The sequence below is a fragment of the Candoia aspera genome, chromosome 3, assembly GCF_035149785.1.
Source record: "Candoia aspera isolate rCanAsp1 chromosome 3, rCanAsp1.hap2, whole genome shotgun sequence".
Classification (NCBI taxonomy): Eukaryota; Metazoa; Chordata; class Lepidosauria; order Squamata; family Boidae; genus Candoia; species Candoia aspera.
In genome coordinates this window covers 49,040,814-49,065,367 of record NC_086155.1, presented here as the reverse complement: position 1 = coordinate 49,065,367, position 24,554 = coordinate 49,040,814, and the positions used below count along the sequence as shown (strand labels likewise).

Genomic DNA, 24,554 nt, shown 5'->3' with positions numbered 1-24,554 from the left:
TAAAAATCAGCCAGTCCAATCTTTAAACATAGATTTAAAGGTATAACTGATTCACAGTTTCAAGAATTTCATTTTCCCCCCTATAGTTTGCATATTCAAAGAGAAGAAATTTACATAAACCATTGAGGGAAGCATCCAGCAATCAAAAATATTTCTCTGGAGTTTTGATCCCGAATGGTTATTTTTGGAAATTCCAGGAAACCATGCAAATGTCAACCAGATATACAGTATGGCTGTAGTTAAAAACTTTAGACCCATGCTGATGATTCTTAGGAAAGAAAAGGATAAGAGAATGGTCAGTGTTAACACAGATTTATATTAACAAGTGTGTGATCACATTTGGAATACTATGCACCATTGTGGTTGGCACATTCAAAGAAAGCTATTTTAGAGCTGGAAAAATGCAGAAAAAAGCAACCCAAATGATCAGGCAGTGATAACTTGCATATGAAGATGAGCTTAAATGTTTAGTGGGGTTTTTAGCTTAGAAGAAAAGGAGAGACAGGGAAATGGGAAGATCACAGTAGATTTATCAAATTTTACTTAATTATGAACAAAGTAGATACAGTATAATCTCGGTTAACTGGAACTCGAGCAACCAGCACTCTCAAACAATTGACAAAAAAATGAAGAAATAATACATTAAATAAACATTTAAATAAAATCAATTTTAGTGGAAAGATAAGTTTAAACTTGGCACGCTGCACTGATCTGATCCCACTCCAGCAGAAAGGCAAGCTGAAACCTGGCACGCCAACCCGACCCAACCCCCCCAGCAGAAAGGCAAGTCCAAACCTGCCGCGCCGACCTGACTGCCCCCCAGCAGAAAGGCAAGTCCAAACCCACTGTCCTAACATCCAGGAAACACGCTGAGACAAGGAACTGGTCTCTAATGTTTATTGCTAGTACATAACAGGAATCCTAACAAACTGAAGAAGCGTGGGAAAAACCCAGACATATAAACCCCAAAGGTTAAGGCGGTCCCGATCTGTGTCTCTTTGAATGGCTGACCAATTCCTCAGTGCTACGCATGCGCTTAACAGTCTGGATGGGAGCCCCCTGCTCGCCATCCTTACTCATGACACCCACCTTTTTAAAGGTAAGCCCAAACCCACCCCTCCTCTAGGAAGGGACCAGATCAGTGTGGCGCAGCACGCCAAGCCCAAACCCACCCCTCTGCCAGAAAGGGATCGGCTGATCCCCCCCCAGCAGAAAGGCAAGTCCAAACCCACCTTTTTAAAGGTAAGCCCAAACCCACCCCTCCTCTAGGAAGGGACCAGATCAGTGTGGCGCAGCACACCAAGCCCAAACCCACCCCTCTGCCAGAAAGGGATCGGCTGATCCCCCTCCAGCAGAAAGGCAAGTCCAAACTTGGTGGGCCTATTTTTAATAGTAACCCTCAAACAACCAGAAACTACATTTATCCAGCATCTACCAATCCCCATGGGTGCCAGTTAACTGAGATTCTACTCTAATGGCTTTGTATGTTCCCTCTTTCATGAACTGAGATGCTGGAAGGGTGGGGATATACTTAGTGATATGGCATTTGCCATCCCAAGTTGTAGTGATAACCAATAATTTGAGGGATTCAATCAAAAAAATTGAAGAAAAAGCTATTAATTGGGGAACAGTAGAGGCCATGACTGTTGGCATTCACATAACTTTTGTTTGTGAGTTTCCAAGAGCCAGTTTGGTGTAGTGATTAAGGCATCAGGCTAGAAACTGGGAGATTGTGAGTTCTAGTCCACCTTAGGCACGAAGCCAACTGGGTGACCTTAGTCCAGTCATTCTTCCTCAGCCCTAGGAAGCAGGCAATGGCAAACCACTTCTCAAATCTTTCCAAGAAAATTGTAGGAACTTGTCCAGGCAGTCACGAGGAGTCAACACTGACTTGAAGGCACACAGACACAGAAGAGCTGGCTGAACTCTGGGAAGCCAAATGCCAGACTAAAAGGGCTGGGTTTGGGAGTGTGAGGCCCATAGACAACAAAATGTCGGTGAATGCTTCTATTTATTTTTACTGTATTTTACAAATGTATATGCCCACTCCCAAAGCCTCTGGGCAGTTTATCATACATTATATACATTTAAAAACCATGCAAAGAACTACATTAAAATTTCTGTAGTAGGAAGTTGGCAGGCTGCAGAACAAAGTGCCTTGTGGAGTCCTTGGTGCCTTGTCTTTATAAATGTATCTCTGAATGCATAGGCTCTACAGCATTCTTAGAAGATATAATTGATGGCTCTCCGCAGCACTGTTGGAAATATGCTCAGAAAATATGCCAGAAAACATAAACAGAGGGAAACATAGACACACACAAAATAAGCTAAGATGGTACCAAGGAAGAGGACAAGCTGAGCAGCCTTCTGTAATGATTGCCCTAGCCCCAAATACTCAGACTCACAAGAGGCTGCTAAATGAAATCTGATTTATTAGAGTACTAAAGACAAATACAGAGAAAGCTGAGAATGAGCAAAAGCGCGCCAAATACAAACTTAAACCCTTGGTGCAAACGTATCCCGCCTCCCTCGTAACAGCCCCGCCCGGCACAGGTGCTAGCAAACGTCAGAGTTGCTAGCCTGGGAAAGTAACCTTGAGCGCAGTAGATAATACAAATACATTCCAAAGCAAAGCCAAAAGATAACCGTTCCCATCCTCCCCAGAAAGATGAAACACGCATCCAATTAATGACATGCGAAACGTTACGATGCATCAAAGACATAGAAACGGCGAACATGACATACCGCCTCCCTAAAAATAGACTTAGGGACCCGGTTTTGTGGGATAAGCAGAGTGGAAGCGGGCCACCAAAACAGGGGAAGCTACATCTGGTGCAGCGACCCACTCTGGATGAGGGAAATGTTTCCAACGAACTAAGTATTGCAAAGTATTGCGAAGGCGTCTAGAGTCCAGAATTTCTTTAACTTCGAAGTGTTGCTGACCATCAATCATGATGGGGGTGGGAGGTGGAGGTTGACGATGCCAGCGGTCAGAAGGAATAGTCGGTTTGAGTAAGCTGCAATGAAAAACAGGGTGTAAGCGTTTAAGGTTATGAGGCAAGTCAAGTTTAAAAGTCACAGGGTTAATCTGAGCGATAATCGGGAAAGGACCCACAAACTTAGGCGCAAGTTTCTTTGAAGGCTGTGATGACTTGATAAACTTGGTAGAAAGGTACACCGAGTCCCCAACTTGGAATGCAGGTTGGGGGGCCCGCTTCCGATCAGCATACAATTTATAATCCGCTTGAGCATCAGCCAATGCCTTTTGAATCATTGGCCAGGAGTCAGCCAGTTGTGTTGTCCAATCATCTGGAGTGACTGCAGCTGTTGGAGGTTGTGGTAGATCAGAGATAGGTACAAAGTCTTTACCCTGAGCTACCCGAAATGGGGTTTGGCCAGTGCTTTGATGCACTGCATTGTTGTAAGCCACTTCAGCAAACGGTAAGAGGTCTACCCAATTGTCCTGCTGATAATTCACAAAAGCTCGAAGGTACTGCTCTAAAGTAGAGTTAACCGCCTCAGTGGCCCCGTCCGTCTGAGGATGCCAAGCCGTGGACAGGGCTTGCTTCGTGCCTAACAGCTTGAGAAACGCCCGCCAAAATTGCGAGGTAAATTGTGTACCTCTGTCCGAAATCAAGCGGGAGGGACATCCGTGTAACCTGTACACGTGTACAAGGAATAAGCGAGCCAATTGACGTGCCGACGGAATGGACACGCAAGGGATGAAGTGAGCCTGTTTGGAGAAATAGTCTTTGACCACCCAAATGACCGTTTTGCGTTGGCTGGGCGGTAGCTCGACAATAAAGTCCATGGAGATTTCCTCCCAAGGGGAAGAAGGGGCTGCCACTGGTTGCAGCAGTCCTTGGGGCTTGCCCGCCTTGCGCTTGGACATTGCACAAACAGTGCAGGAGGCAATGTAGTCTTTAACATCTTTACGTAATGTGGGCCACCAGAATTGCCTCCGAACGAGGTGCAAGGTTTTTACAAACCCGAAATGACCTGCGAGTTTGTCATCGTGTGAACGTAGTAACACATCTTTTCTGAGGCTTTCAGGAACGTAGAGGCGGTCGGATTTCCAAGCGAAGCCTCTGTCAAAAGTAACATTGTCTTTATTCGCAAGCAACCAAGTATCCGTTTTTAGTTCTTTGAGAAACTTTTGTTGCAACTGGGAGGGAATTGACAAAGCACTTGGCTGAACAGCGCTTGTGGTGGGCGGCTGCTGCGCGCGCGTTTGGCTTCGCGTCACAGCCTGCATGCCCAATTGGGGCGCCGTCCATAGGGTGCTTACCACATCTGGCGCTGCCCCAGAGTCCTGAGGTTGCCTTGACAAGGCATCAGCCAAGAAGTTCTTTTTCCCTGGAATAAATTTGAACTGAAAATTGAATCGATTGAAAAATTGAGCCCAACAAACCTGTTTGGGGCTCAGTTTTCGAGGGGTACTAAGAGCCTCCAAGTTTTTATGGTCAGTCCATACTTCAAAGGGATGATTTGCCCCTTCCAACAGATGCCGCCAAGCTTCCAATGCAGCTTTTACGGCAAATGCCTCCTTCTCCCAAACATGCCAACGCCTCTCAGTCTCGGAAAATTTGCGGGATAAGTAGGCACAGGGCTTGAGGCATCCTGCCTCGTCCTTTTGCATCAACAATGCCCCAATAGAATAATCGGAGGCATCTGCCTGTACAACAAACGGCTTTGAGGGATCAGGATGCTGTAAAATGGGCTCCTTGACGAAAGCTGCTTTCAGCTGCTCAAACGCCGTCTGACAAGCAGGCGTCCACCTCAACAGCGCTCCGGGATTCTTGACTCTCCTAGTATCTCCCACCCCTTTGGTTCGCAGCAGCTCAGTTAGGGGCAAGGCAATCTCAGCGAACCCCCTTATGAACAATCTGTAGTAGTTGCTGAACCCCAGGAAACTTTGAAGTTGCCTGCGGGTGCGGGGACTCTCCCAGTCCATGATAGCCTGCACCTTGGCAGGGTCCATTTCTATGCCTTTAGCTGAAATCCTATACCCCAAGTAGTCAATTTGGGTTTGATGAAAGGCACATTTCGACAGCTTGGCATACAATTCAGCCGATCTGAGTTTACACAATACTTGCTTTACCAGAGCTACATGCTCTTTCATGGTTTCAGTATAAATCAACACATCATCCAAATACACTAGTACACCTTTGAACAGATGTTCATGCAAAACTTCATTGATTAATTGCATAAATACCCCAGGGGCCCCAGCCAACCCAAACGGCAACACCTTATACTGGAAAGCTCCCAACAGGCAATTGAATGCAGTTTTCCACTCATCCCCCTCCTTGATCCGTACACGATAGTAGGCTTCTCTTAAATCAAGCTTAGAGAAGATCTTGCCCTTGGCCAGATGTGACAACATGTCCTTTATCAATGGCAAGGGATATTTGTTGGAAATTGAGACGGCATTTAATCCGCGGAAATCCGTACAAAGTCTCAATGTCCCGTCCTTTTTTGGGCGAAAAAGAACCGGCGCCCCCACGGGTGAATTCGCCGGCTCAATAAATCCGCGCGCCAGATTTTTGTCCACAAATTCCCTCAACAGAGTCAGTTCCTTCTGCGTCATGGAATAAATTTTTGGTTTAGGCAATTGGGTGTTGGGCAACAGTTCTATGGCACAGTCCGTCTTTCGATGGGGGGGCAACTGATCGGCTTCCTTTTCACCGAATACATCAGCAAACATCCAGTACTCGGCCAGCAAGCCTTCCAGAGGAGAGGCCGGGTAAGGCGGAGTCGCAGCTGCCGCAACCCCCACCATCTCCTCTGGGGCACCCTTCCCCTCTGCCGCTTGATAAAACCCATCCCTAAACGTGATAGTTCGGTAGACCCAGTTTATTTGGGGGTTTTGCTGCACCAACCAGGGTACCCCCAACACCACCAATGGTCCCCCAACAGGAGCCACGACAAAAGACAACCCTTCCTGGTGACTGCCCAGTTGCAAGGCTACACGCCCTGTAAAATGGGTGACCGGTTTGCCCCCTGCCACGGACCCATCCAATTGAGTAAAAGCGATGGGTCGCTGTAAAGGGAACGTGGGGAGCTCCAAAGCCGCCACCACGTCGGGGTGCATAAGACACCGGGAACACCCCGAATCAATCATGGCCCATACTTCCACAGTCTTGGATTGGGAGCCCAATTTCAATTTCACCATGAGTATGCGGTAAGTGCCACTCACCGATGGAGGCTCGCGCCCGTCCTCTACCACCTGCCCAGCGGCGCCCTTTAGAGCAGGTGGCTGGCGTTTCCCGCCGGCTGCGGGATTTCGGTCTCCCCCTCAATTTCGAAGAACATCACATCGTCTCCCTCGGTTTCAGCCACCGCAGCTTTCTGTTTCCTCGGCAATGCAGGGGACTTTGCTGGCGGTTTTCCGGGCCGTTCCTCTACCTTCGCCTTCGGGCATGCTGCCACTCGATGCCCCTCCTTACCACATCTCAGACACAAGCCTTTTGCGTATCGCTTCTCCCGCTCCTCGTCCCAGGGTCGTTGTCCCGGTTTCCCCCCGGTGGTCGATGGGCGGCTGGGCTTCACCTCCCACCCTGACTTGGCGGTCTTCCGCTGGGCAAAGATCTCCTGGGCATGTTCAGCCCTCCCCGCCAGCAGGATCCACTCATACAGCGTGTATGGGTCGTCCCTCCCCAGGGACCAGCGTAGCACTTCGGTCTTCAAGCCATCCTTGAAGAGCTCGATAATGGTTGCTTGGGACCAGTCATCCACCTTCCCAGCTAGCGCTTTAAACTCCAAAGCATAATCGGCCACTGATCTGAACCCCTGCTTGAGTTCCTTCAGGGCTCGCTTTGCTCTCTCCTTTGCTAAGGGGTCCTCGAAGTGTTGCTTCAACGCCCCGAGGAACTCCTCGAGACTTTCCAGTTCAGGCGCCTCCGACTGGCACATCTGGACATACCAGTCTGCCGCCCTCCCCTTCAGTTTGGTGGCAATGGTGATGATCCTTGCCTTTTCCGATTGGAAAAACGCCCCCCATTCTTCCATATAGGCTTTCGCGTTCGTCAGGAAGAACGAGAGTTTGGTCGGGTCCCCATCAAACTTGACAGGGAAGTCTCGCATGCCGCCTCCCGCCGCGCTGCGCCCCACCACCGGTGCTGCCGCGGCTTGTGTTTCCCTGGCTCGGGGCGGCACGGGGCCCCGGGGCGATCGCCCTGGCGATGCTGCGATTTCCATCTGGACCGACTGGTCCCCTTCGCGCCTCCGCACCACCCGTCGCCGTTCCGGGGACAGCCCCTGGGAAGAGGGGGTTGAATGCCTTTGGCTTGATTCTTCCCGGACCTCTCGCAACGAGGTCACATCCAAGCTCAGCTGTTTCAATATAGCCTCCAACGAATCCATTTTGGACTCCAACACTCGGATCCGATCCGGAGTGGGTGAGCCCTCCGTTGGCTGCACCTGCACCACGTTGGGGGATAATGGGTATCTCTGCCTCCAGGAGGGACCCCCCGCTGCCGTGGCATCTCCTTGGGTCTCATCCCAGGTGAGCAGCTCGCCCGGAGAATTTACGGTGGTCTCTGGGGCCGTTTTCAGCTCCCCGGCTTCACTCTCCGACTCGGAGCTCGCCTCCTCTCGGATGGCTGACAGCTCCCCACCTTGGGACGGTCGGCCGGACTGCCTCACGGTCGAGTCCGGTTCCCCTTCCTCCATCATCATGATGTCGGGTTCAGTCATCGCGGCTCTCTCCCTCACAGGGTTAGACGCTTGTCTTTCCTGGACAGGGGCCAGCGGAGTTAGGAACTTAGATTCTCAGCTTTATGTAATGATTGCCCTAGCCCCAAATACTCAGACTCACAAGAGGCTGCTAAATGAAATCTGATTTATTAGAGTACTAAAGACAAATACAGAGAAAGCTGAGAATGAGCAAAAGCGCGCCAAATACAAACTTAAACCCTTGGTGCAAACGTATCCCGCCTCCCTCGTAACAGCCCCGCCCGGCACAGGTGCTAGCAAACGTCAGAGTTGCTAGCCTGGGAAAGTAACCTTGAGCGCAGTAGATAATACAAATACATTCCAAAGCAAAGCCAAAAGATAACCGTTCCCATCCTCCCCAGAAAGATGAAACACGCATCCAATTAATGACATGCGAAACGTTACGATGCATCAAAGACATAGAAACGGCGAACATGACACCTTCTGCTACTTGGACATTTTGTGAGTAGCGACATCCACTATCATAACCTTTTTGTGAATAGATGATGCCCTTATGGCATCCTGATTGAGAAAGTGTCCAGAACATGTTCTGAACACTAAATATGTTTCTGGCCAAAAATTGTTGCCTACCCTGAGATAGACCTTGGGTCTGATCATATATTATGTGCATTCTCTGAGCTAGCCTACTATATGCAGTTTGACTTAAACATCCTTGAATCTATTTCTCATAAATCCAGGAGTTCTCCCAAAACCAAAGAATTATCTGAAATGTGCTTTGGGAGTTTTTGCAGAGCTCACCATGTCCAGGATCTTGATGAAGAACAATGAAAACTGAAAAGTTGGGCTACATTTATGACAATTGTGACAATAACAATATAACTAGCTTTACTGATGGCTCTAGGTCAAAGTCTATATAAAAGTGACAACCTGGTAATATCACATGGCCTCATTTGGGTCCGTTTACCTGAATTGTTTTCAGCTTTTGTTGTCTAAAGGTTAAGATAAGATGCCTGCAAACACAATCCTATCTGTGTTTACTCAGGACTAAGTCCCACTGTGTCAGGAAATTGTACCTAACATTGTAGTTTTAGAGACAAAACTATTTGTTTAATCCATACCATATTGTGACTTATAAAATCCTATCACATAAATATTTCCCCTAGCTGAGAAGAGATTTTTTCTTTAATCCAGAAATTGGCAGTTTTTACAAGTATCAAATATAACTGCATTCTGTTAGGGGTATGTGTGTGAGTAAGTAATGGCTACAGTTTTGTGAGATTTTGATTATCTTAGATTTGAGATTGTGTGCAATCTCTCACAAGAACCCCAAAACCACATAGAATCACCTCAAATCTTATGAAGCTTCAACGTTCTTACCCAAAATCCTGCATGATTTTGTGCAAGGTTTAGCCATTTCAGATATTTTTTTATCTCATTTTATTACTGTTTCTGTAAAATGGTTTCATACTTTATCATTTCCTGGTAAAATGAGTATATTGGTGTTTGCAGGCCCCATTTTGGCGAGCCCTTTTAGTGAAGAAGCCCTTTATATGCCTTCTGTGTAAAACACAAATACTTTTTTTTTTAATAAGTTAACATAAACATAGGCCCTACAAATCCCAAATGAACTTCCGGAGGAACCTGAAGACCTGGCTCTGCCACCTCGCTTGGGGCAGAGAGGGGAGTAGCTCCACATGGGGATGGCTGGTACCTTAGAGCTCTTCTCCCACATATGGACTGTGTTAGATCCTCCTGCCACTTGGATTTTATTCTTACTTTATTTTTATATTTATTATTAAGGGTAATTTTATATTTATATGTTGTATTTATATTTTATGCTTGTTGTTTTAATGGACTATTTTATTGTAGACCACCCAGAGTCCCTCCGGTGGGAGGAGATGGGCAGAGATAAATTTGATAAATAAACAAACAAACCTTTTTAGAGGAGTATATTCATCCATATGAACTATTCCATTGTTTGATTCCTGAGAAACTGCTTAATATTTTTTTTTCTGTCTAGTCATAAAATTATAGTGGTTGGAGTTTGGAATAGGCTGTCATCACAGAGAATACCTAATGTCAGCATTTCTGCCTGAGAGACCTTTAAGTCTGTCAGATTGCAGTCACTTTCTTGGAGAGTTAGTCCAACTGAACTTCATTAAACTAATTTCTGAGTGGATACTGTATATAGAGGATTTCACTGAGTGTGTTCTGTGAGCAGTAGATCAAAATACGCTTGATAGAGAAAATAATGAATTAGCACTGAGTGGGAAATTTTATTGTGTAGTGTTCCTTTTACTTCTCAGTGCTCTAAATGACCAATTCAGTAAGTGTACAGTAGGGCTTGCTTACCTTAAGCACAAAAGTAGGTTGGGCCCTTATGAATTCTGGAAGTCTTGTGCATGTTGAATTTTAAATGCAAATTATTCCTTTGTACATATTAGTAGAGGATTTTGCAGAAGGAAATTTCCGTTTGCTTTGTCCTGGTTCCTCAAGCTTGACCTTGACATATTCCTTCTTCTGGCAAGATAAAATGGAAAACCATTAGAGCCAAGATGCTCTTCTGAGGACGCAAGAGAAAATAATGGTAGGATTTGCCCTGTTGAAAACAACAGGAGATTAAGGAACAACAAGAAACAGAACCTGGTCTGTCTCTTATCCCATACTGTTTTTCCCCAACCCCTTCCTATTTGTATTTCTTCTACTATCTGTGAACTTGCCTTCCTCTGTACAGCTATCCTATGACTGTATTAATTTATGCCATTCTTTCTCTGCTGGATATAATAAGTATTCCTTATGCTTACTGTATGTGTAAGCAATGAACTGTGGCCTACCTATGAGACCTGAGCCCCTTATCCTTGCCTTATGAAAAACATTTTAATATGCACAGTTTATTATGGTGATGAACTTTATCATATGCTTAATTGCCTATGAACTTTATTATTTCTGCATCAAAACACATAATGGGCTCATCCTCACATTCCTGTAACTGCAGCATGCACATACCCACTAACCATTTTTAAATGACAAGTCCTCATGGCATTGCTTTTGACTCATCCCTAGCCCTCATCAAGGACAACTTAACAATGTCTTTAGCTGTTCCCATTTTAATGTAGTATTTTCTCACTTTTCCCAATGCAGTTTTGTTACGTATTTGCCTGTATGATTCACATCATATGTATTTGCCTGTATGATGCCTGATCAACATTTTCTGAGCTCCTTATGTGCATAGGGTTAGGCATTCTTTTGAGAAAGCACTAGACCTGGGTTTTAAAAAACTAGAACTAGCTTTCTCTTAGTGATGCAAGAGGACAAGTGAAAGAGAAAGCAAGAAAGAGTACTACTTGGAGTGACAGATCACAGGGGGCACAGGCACACAGGGTGAAGGGAGAAGGAACACCCCTGGTCCATTTTGAGCCACTTCTCCGTGCCCATCAACTGTCAGGAGGCTGTTTTTGGACACATGTTTAGCATTCTTTCAAAAGAGCCATCACTCACGCAGCTTGAAAAGCGACTAAACTCTTCCTCCTAGCACCTCTCCTTGCCCAATCCCACCACACCACACATTAAACAGAGTGATTGGTGGTTATTTTTCCCACTGACAGGTGATACTGGATCAGAGTACAGTGGAGCCAGGGAATCTACCAGTCATGTTCCTTAACTTATCATTAAAACTGGAAGGACAGCACCACTCCCCAGACTTATTTCTGAGGCAGAAAAGGCCTGGGCAGTCAGGGTAGCGCAAATTATGCCAGCATACTTTTCTGCTGACTCAAGCATATGTTTCTGTTAACTGGTTGGAGGATCACATGTTAACATGGCCATAAGAAAGAGCCCAATGCCTTGTTGTCAGCCCAAGGTAGAGGTGACATGGCAGGTTGATGATTGGAATCCTCCATATCTTTTTTTAATGCAGTCTCAGGGCTTCCAAATTGAATTGAGGCTGTGATGCTGGATGTTGTACTGTGTACTTCTCTCTCTCTCTTTCTATTCCAGCTGCTCCTACATCTGATTCAGGAAAGAGAAGCAACATATACTTGTGTGTCTTCCCCTCTGTACCCAATAATTTGGAAACAGAATGTCCATTTATCATCCAGAAGAGAAATATGTCATAAAATATGTAGATTTGCATTAAGTAGCATGTGCAAATTGACATGTATGCATTTAGAAATGATTCATATGATTTTAATAGAGTAGAAGTGCAGTTCATATCACCATAGAGAGGAAGACTGTGATATATAATCTCTCTGCTTGTTCATTCTCTTGTCCAGTTATAACCACTATGGGTCATTTGATAGGCTCTGATTATGGTTCTTTACTTTAAACCATCCCTTCATATAGAAGCTTTGTTTATACACTTATCCATAGTGAACAACCCTGGTTTACTCAATTCACTTTTCTAGAATCTTTGTTGGACTTGTCCAACACACTAGGCTGAAATATGGTTGGCTAGCTTGTGGCTCAGTGCATTTTATGAGCAGAGCCAGGAATGTCTTCAGGTAGACATTATAGAATGTCTTCTATAAGTAAGGATACAGAGCCATTTTACTTGAGGGAAGGAAATGGTACAGAGGGAAAGAGTTAAAGTATATTGTACCTACTATTTAACACTCAAGGCCTTGTATTCTGTTGTTACAAGAAGTTAATATTCCGATAGGTTCTGAAAGTCTTGAATACTTTATCTTTGCTCAGATTTTGAGATGTAGCATTAAAATAACTTTAAGGGAGAAAGGACTGCAAGAATTTGTTATCTAATCTAGTCTACCCCTAGCCAATAATATTGGGGGATGGACATGTTGTCTGTTCAGAAATAGGGCCAATTATAGTTTCAATAAGGATGTGAGAATGGCAGGCACTAAGTTCATCCTGTTTAGTATGTGAACAAGGCAATAATGTAAACAATAAACAAACAAGCATGGCTTCCCATATTATACCTAATTCATCCCTGAATGCTTGTTTTTCCCTTACTGTCCCAGGTGCTTTCTCACAACCTGTATACTGTGCTTTGTATCCCTCATGATCCTGTAGCTTTGGAGGAGCATTTCAAAGATGATGATGATGGTCCAGTATCAAGTCAGGGATATATGCCATATCTCAACAAATACATCTTGGACAAGGTAAGCCTATTTCTCTTTCACTCGCTTTGACAGCCTGAAGTTCAGCCTCTTGGATACTTTGGATAAACTGACAGTTCCAGTTTTTGGTGGGAGGTTAAAGTTTTCAGGAGGACTTTCTGACCAGTTGTTCTTACATTTTCCTTGTATATACAAGAGGGAACATGATCTCTATTCCTTAAAAAGAGAAGCCTTCAGATCCCAAAGGGTAGTGTGGCTACATGTTATGTGGTTTACCTAGAAGAAAAGTGTTATTAATTAAATGTGCTTTTGTCTCAAGTCAAGATCAGATTATTATTCTGCATCACACGAATTTTGCTGGGAACAATTGTTACTTAGCACATTGTAGGAAAACTTTCTATTCAGAAATGTGCTCAAAAACGTGCAGTACAGATGTCAAATGTGATATAGTAGTACTCCCAACCTTGATGTACTCATGATGTGTTGGAATGTGAGGGTGGCCTTGGAAGACTGGGGAGAGGGGGGGAGATGGAAACAATCAGATAAAAGAGAGAGAAGTCTGCAACTGAGTAAGGGACAAAGAAAGAAACTTAAAAAGGGCCCACCCTAATTACTCTGGAGGTAAGTAGGGAGGGTGGGAGATTTGTACTTCAGACTTGCAAGATTCTGTTAATGTAGCCTTACAATAAAGTAGAATTGGCTTATCTCACAGTGTTTCCCATCTGGTTTACCAGGGAGGGCTGACAGCTTATTTAAAACATTTTTATCATTCATGCTAATTTTTACAGAATTCCTGGAATGGCTTAATCCACACACCACTTTTGAAAGAAAAATGCTTTGATTTCTGCCTTTTTCAGCTCCTCTGACTGAAAAAACAATTGTCTACAATAGAGCAATTGAAAAACACGAATGCTAAAACATTAATTTTCCAGTTTTAATATTTCTGTTTTCTTAATCATTGTTATAAATAAGTAGTATATGCCTTTAAATGCCATTCAGTTTCTCTCTAACGCACACACTCACTTGTGTTGTAAATCATATTTGCATTCTGCCCTTGAGTTTGGCTTGGTGTGATATGCAGATACCTCTGCTGCGGGGGTGCCATGGGGGGTGGGGGAGGCCATGCACAAGCTGGTGGAGGGAAGTGCTGCGGTGCATGCAAGGGAAGAGGGTGCAGGGTGCACGTGAGCACAGGAAGGCCAGCATGGAGGGTGCTGGTGGGTGTGTGCATGTGTGAGAGTGCAGGGAGGCCTGGGAAGGAGGTTGCTGGTGGGTGCATGCATGTGTGTGGGAGTGCAGGAAGGTCAAGGAAAGAGGGCACAGGGTGCGTGCGAGCGCAGTGAGGCCCAAAAAAGGGTGCTTGTTGGGGTGCGTGTGTGGGAGCTCAGGGAAGCCTGGGAAGGAGGGCATGGGGTGCGGTAGTGTGCAGGAGCGATGAAGCAGACGCAACTTTGCCAAATTTCAATCCTTAACAGTACTTGCATCAGCTCTGCTGACCCCATGGTCTCTAACAGTTTATCTTTGAGAATGATCCTCAGCAGGAAAAAAGATTGTCCATCCCAAGCCAATCCAGTAGTGCTTGCATTAAAGGAATTCACCCTGTTATTTATTTAGTGGCATTGTTATATTGCAGTTTGAAGCACCTTTCTTTGGGAGCACGACCTATGGAACTCTGTGAGATTTTCTTCTCCATAAGCATTTTTAAAATAACCCTGTTACAGTTTTTAGAAAGCTAATGAGGAAGGCATGATTTAACAAAAAATGGTCTGTAAAACAAAGATGGTAAAAGTCATTAAATGTTCCCTACTGTCTCCCATTATCTTGTTTATACTATAGCTTATGCTGTGATACCTGGATCAACAGAATTAGTTTGCCTTAAATTAGGATTGTAGTATGATAGCACTTTTCTTACTTTGTCTTCAGTCAGCTGGAAAAAAACCTATCTTTTGCATGATTCAAGAGCTATCAATAATTGTATACACAGCAAACCAACCAGCTGAAGTGTGAAATAGTCAAGGAAATGCATAGGAAGTATTTTAAAATAAATTATTCTGGAACTGTCTTGTCACTAACCTATTTATACTCAGCCCTTATATGAAGACATATTGTTTTAAGTTGAGCACAAAGGAAACTTCGCTTTGAAAATGTGCTTCTGCTACAGTATAAAAGTTCAGAAATATGTCTAGAAGGCCGAGAAAGATAGAAAAGATAATAGTTGTGTGCAGGGTCCTTTGCATACAGTACCATGAAAATCCTGCCTTTGAAACGCTTTCTACTTTTCTTTCAAAAGGAATAAGTTTCCAATATTCAAGGGAAGCCTCAACAATAAGACCTCCTTTACGGAAAGACCACTGTTCAGTGGTGGGACAGATGCCTTTTATGTAGAATAACCCAAATACAGCTCCTAGTGTACAGTATATCATATAGAGTCCTGTGATACTATGGAAAGTTGTTGCTGTTGGCAACTTCAATTGATGCAGGTGAACCCTAGATGGGTTAACTGTTGGCATCTTCAGATGATGCAGGTTAACCACAGGAGCAGCACTATTGTTATACAATTAATTAAAAAATTAAGCTGGATCCCCAGCTGCAATTTTGTTGGCTAAAGATAGATAATTCTGCCAAGAGAGGGGCTATCAATAGTCTTCTTCAGTATAAGATTACTTTCTGTGTTTTTTCTAAGGGCTCAAAAGCTCAGGAAGAACAGATATTCTAAGTTGTCACTAGAGTAAGGCTATTTTATGCTTCTACTGCTGATGCTCCATCAGTGCCTGGGCCTGGGAAGGAAGCATAGCAGAGGAGGGTGGAAAGGAGGAGCTGAGGGGACAGGCAGGGTCATCTTGATGGTAACAAGCAGAGGGAGATATGGCGGGAATCTGAGAGTGGGCCACCCTTGGGGACATTGGGCCCACTGGTTGAAAGCGGTCTTGCTGTCTGTCCTGCTGCCTGGCACCTGGTTACTTAGTGGTCCTGGACTTTGACTGTTGCTCTTGAATGCCAGGTCAGTGTGTAACAAAGCTGCCCTCATCCACGACCTCATCTTGGAGGAGGGTGCCAACCTGGCATGCTTTCACCAAGATCTGGTTGGGCCCAGGGGGTCCCTTCTCAGCAATGTGCCGACTCAGGTTCTGGGTTCTGCACCAGCTGAAAACCCAAGGGAGGGGAGGAGGGTTGTCATCTATGTTAAGAGAGCTTTAGATTCTTTCATACCCTGGACAAAGGACAGACATGGGCCACAGGACATTTGCTGAATGCTCTGCAAATGCCAGATTATCTGTTTGATTGATTGATTGATCGATCGATTGATTGATTGATTTCTATAGCTGCCCACCTCAGCGAGTGACTCTGGGCAGCTTACAACAATAAAACTATAAAACAATTTAAAAAATTACAATTAAAACAGTTAAAATATAAAATAAATACAAAATAAATATACATGGCTGCCAAGTGAGCAATGCATGGATGTTAATACAGCCAAGAGACAGGACCATCCGTATGCTCGAGGCCCCAGGCCCTGGCACAAAGCCAGGTCTTCCTGGCCTTACGAAAGGCCAACAGGGCTGGGGACATCCTAATTTCTAGAGGGAGGATGTTCCAGGGGGCAGGCGCTACGGAAGAGAAGGCGTGCCTTCTAGTTCCCGCCAACCGACACTCCCTGGCTGATGGGACCCGCAGCATACCCAACCTACTAGAATGAATTGGACAGACAGAAACAACTGGGAGAAGGCAGTCCCTTAGGTAACCCGGCCCCAAGCCATGAAGAGCTTTCCCACTTCAATCAGTGGCTGAATATATGCAGGCAACTAGCTTGTATGACTGGTGTCAGGTACAAATCACAAGGATGATGGCTATTTGATGGGCTTTATGGTCTCTGGCAACCCCTTCTGGAATGGGTACATATGTCTGAAGTGATAGAGCAGGGCTATCTTCAGAGGTAGGCAATCATTTGGGCATTGGATGCAGTAGATGCAGGATAGGCTTTTTAGGGCAGCACCTTCATGAGGATGGAAAGGAGGGAGGGAGGGGAAGAAAACATCACCAGAGATGCAGTCTTCCCCATATACAATCTAGCTTCTGAATAGATAAAAAACCTTAAGAAAAGCCTGCTCTCACGCTCCTATTCACCCACACAGACATAAATGATGTAATCTTCCTCCCTTCCATATACCCCCCATCCCTCCACATGCACAGAAGGCTCTTTACTGGAAAGAGAAAGAGAGGCAGGTGCCCGCTTCTCTCCTTCCATGGAAGCACGTTAAAGTAGCTCCATTTTTGATGTTTTTGCCAGAGAACACTGAACTTCCTCCCTAGAAAGAAGGAGAGTGTATGGGTCCCATTAATCTGACCATGCAGTAGACTACTCCAATTGGTGAAGGAGGAGCAAGAGTTGGAGTTACATAGAGAGTTAGAGCTTCTCAGGGCAGAAATGTTAATTATGTTAATAACCCAGGGATGCAATTGCTGCTTAGCACCAAGCCTAAGAAATACAGGCTAAGGGAGGTTCCCTTGTGACAAAGGTGTCAAGAAGAAACTTAGAATTAAGATTACAGCAGATATAAGAAGGATCTGGGCTCTTATGTTGACAGAGAGAAATCAGCTGACCAATGCAGCTTTATTCCGGTTGCAGTAAAGATGCTTATCTGGTGTGCCATGTCTGCAACCTGAATAGTTTCCTGCCCATAGCAAAGCAGAAGTCTGACAAGAAGATAAAGGGACCTGGCAGACACTACAAGGGGATTGTGTACATGTATGGCCTGGAAATGCTACTTTGCTGATCCTGATTAAATAATGAAAAACAGCTGGAGAACAGGCATGAAGCTATCCAAAGAATGAAAGAATAATTCTAACCTCATTGAAAGAGTCACACAATGATTGTGGACTGCTTTACTTGAAGCCAAGTATTTTTGCATAAATGAGCAAAGCAAACAGAACAGAAAGCTGGTATAGCATTGTGGTTAAGAGATTGAATTGTATATCAGGAAGGCTCCAGTCTGCATCTTACCTCTAGCAGAAGGTTGCTAGGTGTGTTTTAGCAAGCAACCATCAGTTATAATATAGTCACCTCCCCGCATCTCCATAATATGGGGGATAATGCACTGATGGCAGAAAGAATACTTACAGCATTGACTTATGTCCACATATTAAATAATTTTCTCTTCTACCATGTTAAAAACCACAAATTAGAAGCAAGTTTCTGGCTTTGGAGGAGTATTAAAATTTCCTCTCCTATATCAGTGATACAGGATTATTGTTCTGTGTTGTTCTGTGTTCTGTGTCTAGTCAGTAAGTTTTGTTTTTCAGCTACTAACGAGAGCAACCTTTGAATGGGTGGGGATCACAACTCAGCCTTCATGCCTTCTGGAGGGCCGATGGAAGGGATGATTTTCTGGCTTTGGAAGGTGTGTTAAGGATGGGAATTGGCACACAAGGCCATTGGGAGACAAATCACTCCTGGAAAGGCCCCAAAATTTGACAAGCAAATTTGGCTGATTTTGCTGCCAAATTTCAGTAGCAATTAGGGTCTGTGGGCTCTGGGTTTCTCCCTCCAATTTGGAAAATGAGTCATGATTATTTGTCTCTCTAAAAACAAATCACTTCTGCTTTGCTTTTGCAGGTAGCAGAAGGGGCTTTTGTCAAGGAGAGTTTTGATGAACTTTGCTGGACATTGACAGCAAAGAAGAATTATAAGCCAGATAGGAATGGGAACAGTGTTGTATCCCATGAAGATGCTTTCAAGCTCTGGTGCCTCTTTAACTTCCTCTCTGAAGACAAATACCCTCTTGTTATGGTCCCAGATGAGGTATGATTGCATTACAGTTTTTAAAATTTGTTGCTCTTGCTTTAGTTACATTATTATAATGATTGCTTGAAACTCACTGTTGTGGCATGGTAAGTATCTACAGCTGCCTTACCCCATATTTTGAAAAAGCTCTCCTTTTCTAAACTTAAATCATGTAAGCATTCATGCAATTTAGCAGCAGTATTTCCCATATTTATTAGTATCTAGTAATAAAATCTGTTATTTCACTGACAATTCACTGAATGATTCAGTACAAGGAAGTATGGGAAAAATTCATTGATCCAAGAATGGAAGGGTTTTTTTAAACATTCAGTTTCCCTCTGGATGAGGGTGAATCTTCTCTGAACTGTGCAATTTTGGAGGCAGTTCGATGGTTTTCAGAAGCAAATCCTTCAAACTAAAAGTCGTTTGTAGTATTCCAGACATGAAACAGGCTTGTTTTGTGTGGGGGTGGGGGATGGACCACAAGCTACTTCCAGTTTGGCGTGATCCAGAACATTCTGGATTTCTCTGCAATGTTCCATTCCTAACTCAACAAATTTTTCACATCCCTACATACAAGTTAGGTATACTTTTTAAAATTTATGTATAGCAGTTATGTAAAATTTTATAGCAGTTACCTGTACATTTGGATGCAGCTGACATGTTTTATATAATTTGTCAGAAACAGCAGTTTGGAATAAAGATGGATGAGTTAGTATATTTCCAGTTACTTTCAACTTTGTAATTTTCATTTGTAAGTCCACTATATAGGTTATACATTTTTAAGGAAGAAGTCCCCATGGAAATCTTTATTTAAAGATATATATTCATGTACACTTTCTCTTCATCAGTGGGTGCATGAATACAATGCCCTAAACCAATGTTTCTTCCCCATGGCTGGCTAGGGAACTCTGGGAGTTGAAGTCCACACATCTTAAAGTTCCCAAGGTTGAGAAACATCATCCTAAACCATCAAATGAGCCACTCAACTTGGAGAATGTTGGCCAGGAAATATGTAGCTTGAGGCTTCCATTAAGGGTAGTCATGCATACAGCTGTCCTTCTCTGTAACACCATGTGTGTGTATCTGGGGACAGAGGTAGAAAATCATCTAGTGTGCACAGTGACAGGATGTGGGATGTTTCTTGAATCTTTTTCTCTTATGCACAGAATAGCTGCTGTGGGTTGCAGCAGCCATTCTAGGCTCACTGATCTATCCGAAAAGGAAGTATTATTGCATGCATATCTTCCCTTTCCGCTGGAGCTTGAGGCAGAGTATGTGTGGAGATCAAATGAAAGAAGATCCCCAGCTACCCTATAATGTAGATTTGCCTGAGAGAAAGAAGCTGGTCCCAAATCATCCCAGGCCTTCTGTGGCTAGTTCAGCCTCTTAATCACCATATTAATTTGTCTGTATAATTAATTAACGACTCTATATAATTAACCCTTCAAAAAGTTAATTGTAGTCAAGAAATGCTAATAACAGTAATAATCTCTAAACTCCACGGTACTTGCTCACAAGAGGAAAGTCTTAGTACAGAGGCAAATCTCAGTCAGATGGTTCGTAAACCTAATGCATGACACCTCACTTGCATTAGTCTGAAAGCCAGTAGAAGACCAGCCAGAAATAGAAAGGAGTATATCATCTTGCTCGCTCTTGTACATTTCCTCATGTTGTCTAACATCTGCAGGTAGATGTAGTCAACTTTCTTTTCCTTCACACACTGCTGTCTTCTGGGTTGCCCCATCCCACTCCCCCTGCCTGTTCTTCAGCAGAAAAAAGCATTGCATGAATATGAAGTCACCAGCTAAGCTTCCTGTTTCCACCAAAGTATTTCCTGTTTCTCTAAATTGTTAAAAAAAAATCTTAGTAAGCTACAGTTGTTTGGAGTTGAGTATCAGTTAACGTTTTGTTTTTGAGAGGAAAGCCAACACCTCAGAACAGCCCCTTTGCCGCTGCTGCTGTTGTGGGCCCTGTTAAGTTCCCAGAAAACTTAGATGCTCTTTCCTTCCTATTCTGGGCTCAACTGGGCTGCGGTAGGTTTCCTGAGCAAGCAGTAGATGACTGTAGTCCTATGTGATGCACAGGAGATCCAGTTCCTGAGCCAAGGAGAGATGCACCAAGATGGTGCTTTCTGGGTGAAGAAGTTATTTGAATCTTCCCACAGTGTGATTTCGACGTAGTGTTGTTCAAGAATAATGCTATCTCAGGGCAAAGTTAAAAGATATGATAGGAACGTACAAATAACTTCCTGTAAGGAGCCACACCGGCCAGACTTCAATATCAGAAAAAAAAAATGCATGAGCCCTGTTGGGTTCTTAGCATTTGTTCAACCATTTCATTTGTTAACACAAAGCCTGTTTGGCAGAATGGTGTGATGATGACACATAGTGGAGATCTTTTGAGTTTTTAAGCTCCAGTTGAAAGTAATCTTTTGGATGCGTAGTACTAAAAGACAGGGTATCAATATTTGAAATAAATATGAAATGTAACTCCTGTTGAATTTAGCGGAGGTTAACCCAACTTAGTAGATACAAGACAGCTCTGCATATTATGTGATGATTTAGCAGTTTTCCAGAGAGAAGCAGGCTGCACCCGCACAGATCAGATACATTAGTGCTCACTGTGTCAGACATATGACCAGAATTGCTTGTGCTATCAAGTGTGCAGGGACTAGACTTCCAAGGGAGGTATGGCGAACTTGGAAGTGGCAAAAAACCAGTGGCTAAGCCAGTTCTTTGGAACCTCTCCAGATAAGGTGAGGATGGGTGATCACACCTGTGCTCCGGACAGCTGCTCCCTGAGAGGAGATGCAGGACTGCGGTTTTCTGCAGGTTTGAGCACCAGAAGACAATGGGATGAGCCATCTCGCTCGCCACTGTGGTGGAGCCTTTTGAAGGACACTACGTTCACAAACTTCACTTTCCAATCACTTTTGGAAATCGCTCATTAGCTACTTCTAAACTATTAGAGACCTAGGAATGACAAGTTTGAAAACACCAGGTGAGTCTGCCTTTAATCCTGAACAAATGAAAACTTCAATTATAAGCTGAAGAATTTAAAGAATCTGAAATACAGTAAACAGCAAAAACCTAAAAAGTCTTTCTTTAAGAGAAGAGGAAGGGGAAAGAAAGTGCCCACTGTATTCAGTTCTGGGCACCACAGCTCAGAAAGGACACTATCAAGATAGTGAAGATCTGGAAACCAAGCCCTATTAAGAACAGTTAGAGGAACTGGGTACAGGTAACGTACAAACTACAGGGAGATATTACAGCATTCTTCAAATATCTGAAGTATTGTCATACAGAAGAAGGAATGGATTTGTACTTTGTTGCCTGGAGGGTGGGACCAGAACCAGTGGTTAAAACTACAAGTTCACATTAGACATTAGAAGGAACTTCCTGACTGTATGAGCTGTTAGCCAGTGGAACAGACTGCCGCATGAAGTGGCAAGTTCTGCTTCACTAGAGATCTTTAAACAGAGCTTGGATGGTCATCTGTCAGAGATGCTGTAGTGGATCCTGCACTAAGCAAGGGGTTGCACTAGATGGCCTCTATGGTCTCTTTCAGTGCTATGATTCAATTTTTATACTGTATACATGGTGGAGAACTGATCTATCTCAGTGTTTCTCAACCTCAGCAACTTTACTATATGTAGACTTCAACTCCCAGAATTCCTCAGCCACATTTTAAAAGTTGTTGAGATTGACAAACATTGATCTCTTTGACTCGGCAAGAGGTTAAAGCCCAAGTAATACTTGGAAAGGGAGCAAATTGTTAAGAATGTAGATCTGTGGTGTTTTTGTATGGTGTATGTGGAATCATTCTTCCAATCATAGCCTGGCCTGGAAAAGAAGCCCAGGCAAAAGTAAAGGGAGCTTTCTGCAATCTGTGTGGTCAGCTGCTTTAGGTTTCACCTGCCACTTCAAAGAAGGAAATGAGAAATAATCACATGACTTCCTTAGTGCTTGCATAAGGTCTAAGGCCATGAGGGCAGGATTTGGATTTTTCTAGCTTTTTAGCTGTTAGCACTGGCTTCCAGCCTGCACGTGACATTTCTAAGTCAATGGATAGGATTAATAACAGGTGGCAAAAAAGCCTGAACGCTAGGGCACTTCCACACATCACTATTTCTACTCTCCAGTCTCTCCAGAATATTCTGAAGTTGACTGAGCCTGTCTGTGCTTTCCCTCCAGGAACCAAAATATGTCAGTCTGTACCCTTCTCCAAGATACTGTGCTCCAAGATACCTGAAGCAACAACATCTACTTTAGATTGGTAGTTTCTCCACCCCACCCACACATATCTACAACATGTGTACATTTTTTTGCCCATTTGCCAAAATCGAACGAAACCTGAGCATTGCTGTATGGTATGCATTTATTGGGTTGCATTGGAAGGGATGGGACACACCAAACAGACACACACACTTCACAGTTGCTAAAAGTGGGATTTGTGAAACTACAAGCCATCTTCCCTTTTAAGAAGTTCAGTGGAGAGTTAGAAATACAGTATAAGAGTTCTAGCTAACTGAATAGCAAGCATCCACAAGCTCTGCCAAACTTTGTTGTTGCAAATGAAAAGATGACAGCAAACAGCTGCAGAACTGGTGGAAACTGAGACTTGCAAACTTAGTGTCCTTTAAAAGGCTCCACCACGGTTGCGAACATGATGGCCAATCCCATCATCTCCCAGCGCTCAAACCCACAGAAGACCACTCTCCTGCAGTCTCCTTGCGAGGAGCACCTGCCCAGAGCACATGTGGGTGATCTCCCATCCTTTTCTTATCCAGAGAGGTTCCAGAGACCCGGTCTACTCACCAGTTCTTTGGTCTTTGCCACAGTCGTCAGCTCCACTTTCACAGAGCCGCCTTCAGTTCGCCATGCCTCCTCCGGAAGTCTCAACTGCAGAACTGTTTGGGAGCATATAAAGGCCCACTGTGGAAGTGTCCACGGCTTGAACAATTGTGTACAAAAGACAGGCACTTCTTAAAAATGAGTTACACAAAAACATCATGTATACATATTATTTATGTTTTTTTTTCTATCCTGCCTTTATTATTTTTATAAATAACTTAAGGCGGTGAATATACCCATTACTCCTTCCTCCTCCTCTTTTCCCCACAACAACAACCCTGTGAGGTGAGTTGGGCTGAGAGTGAGTGACTGGCCCAAGGTCACCCAGCCGGCTTTCATGCCTAAGGTGGGACTAGAATTCACAGTTTCCTGGTTTCTAGCCCGTTGCCTAAACCACTAGACCAAACTGGCTATAATATATAATAATATAATTATAATATTATATTATATTATATTATATTATATTGTAACATATTATAACATATAGTATTTATATGTTATATAATTACCATTATTCCTTCAAAACTTGCATCATGATGTGATCACACTCATTTGAGTTCTGCATCCAATACTCTGGAAAAAGTATTTCATAGATAGGATACAGCTACTGAAAAAGACTGGGTTTTTTTTTTCACTGAAATGGTGTCTGAATGCATGGATAGGTACGTAGACATGCACTTGGGCTATCTTAGATCTAAACTGTGAAAAGCTTTAAAGTAATAACCAGCATCTGATATGGACCCCGGAAATTGATCCATTAACAGCATAATATACTTGCGATGCGATCATAGCTCCCGGTCTCAGTTAGTTGTCTAGGAGCTACACTCTGAAGAACTAGTGTTGGAACAAACGCCCTCCCACTGTATATAGAACATTATAGTAGTCTAATTGGGAGATTATGTAAGCAAAGATAGCCAGATGTAGAACAGGGGCCTTACAGTAGAAATAAATATAAGGCCAAAGGGAAAATATTTATTTATTTATTTATTTATTGCTCACATATACATGGCTGCCCATCTCACACAAGGCGATTCTGGGCAGCATACAACAATATTATGCTCAGGGAAATAGTTATTTCTCTGAAGTAATATAATGTGTTAGAAATAAGCTTAAACTGAAATCTAACACATAAATACATGGAATGATGTATTTATGTGTTAGATTTAT

At 43.6% G+C, this 24,554-nt stretch overlaps 1 protein-coding gene across 2 annotated transcripts in view; it reads left to right on the top strand.

The window, feature by feature from the left end:
• The window catches only part of DEF6 (DEF6 guanine nucleotide exchange factor), a 64,982-nt gene that overhangs the window by 16,766 nt on the left and 23,662 nt on the right, over nucleotides 1-24,554 (top strand). Inside the window, exons 2-3 of one of the 2 annotated variants that reach the window (XM_063297601.1) lie at nucleotides 12,651-12,791; nucleotides 18,364-18,549. In XM_063297601.1, the coding sequence (XP_063153671.1) occupies nucleotides 12,651-12,791; nucleotides 18,364-18,549 (327 nt within the window). The remainder of the gene's footprint in view (nucleotides 1-12,650; nucleotides 12,792-18,363; nucleotides 18,550-24,554) is intronic. The other variant, XM_063297602.1, reaches the window with a different exon arrangement.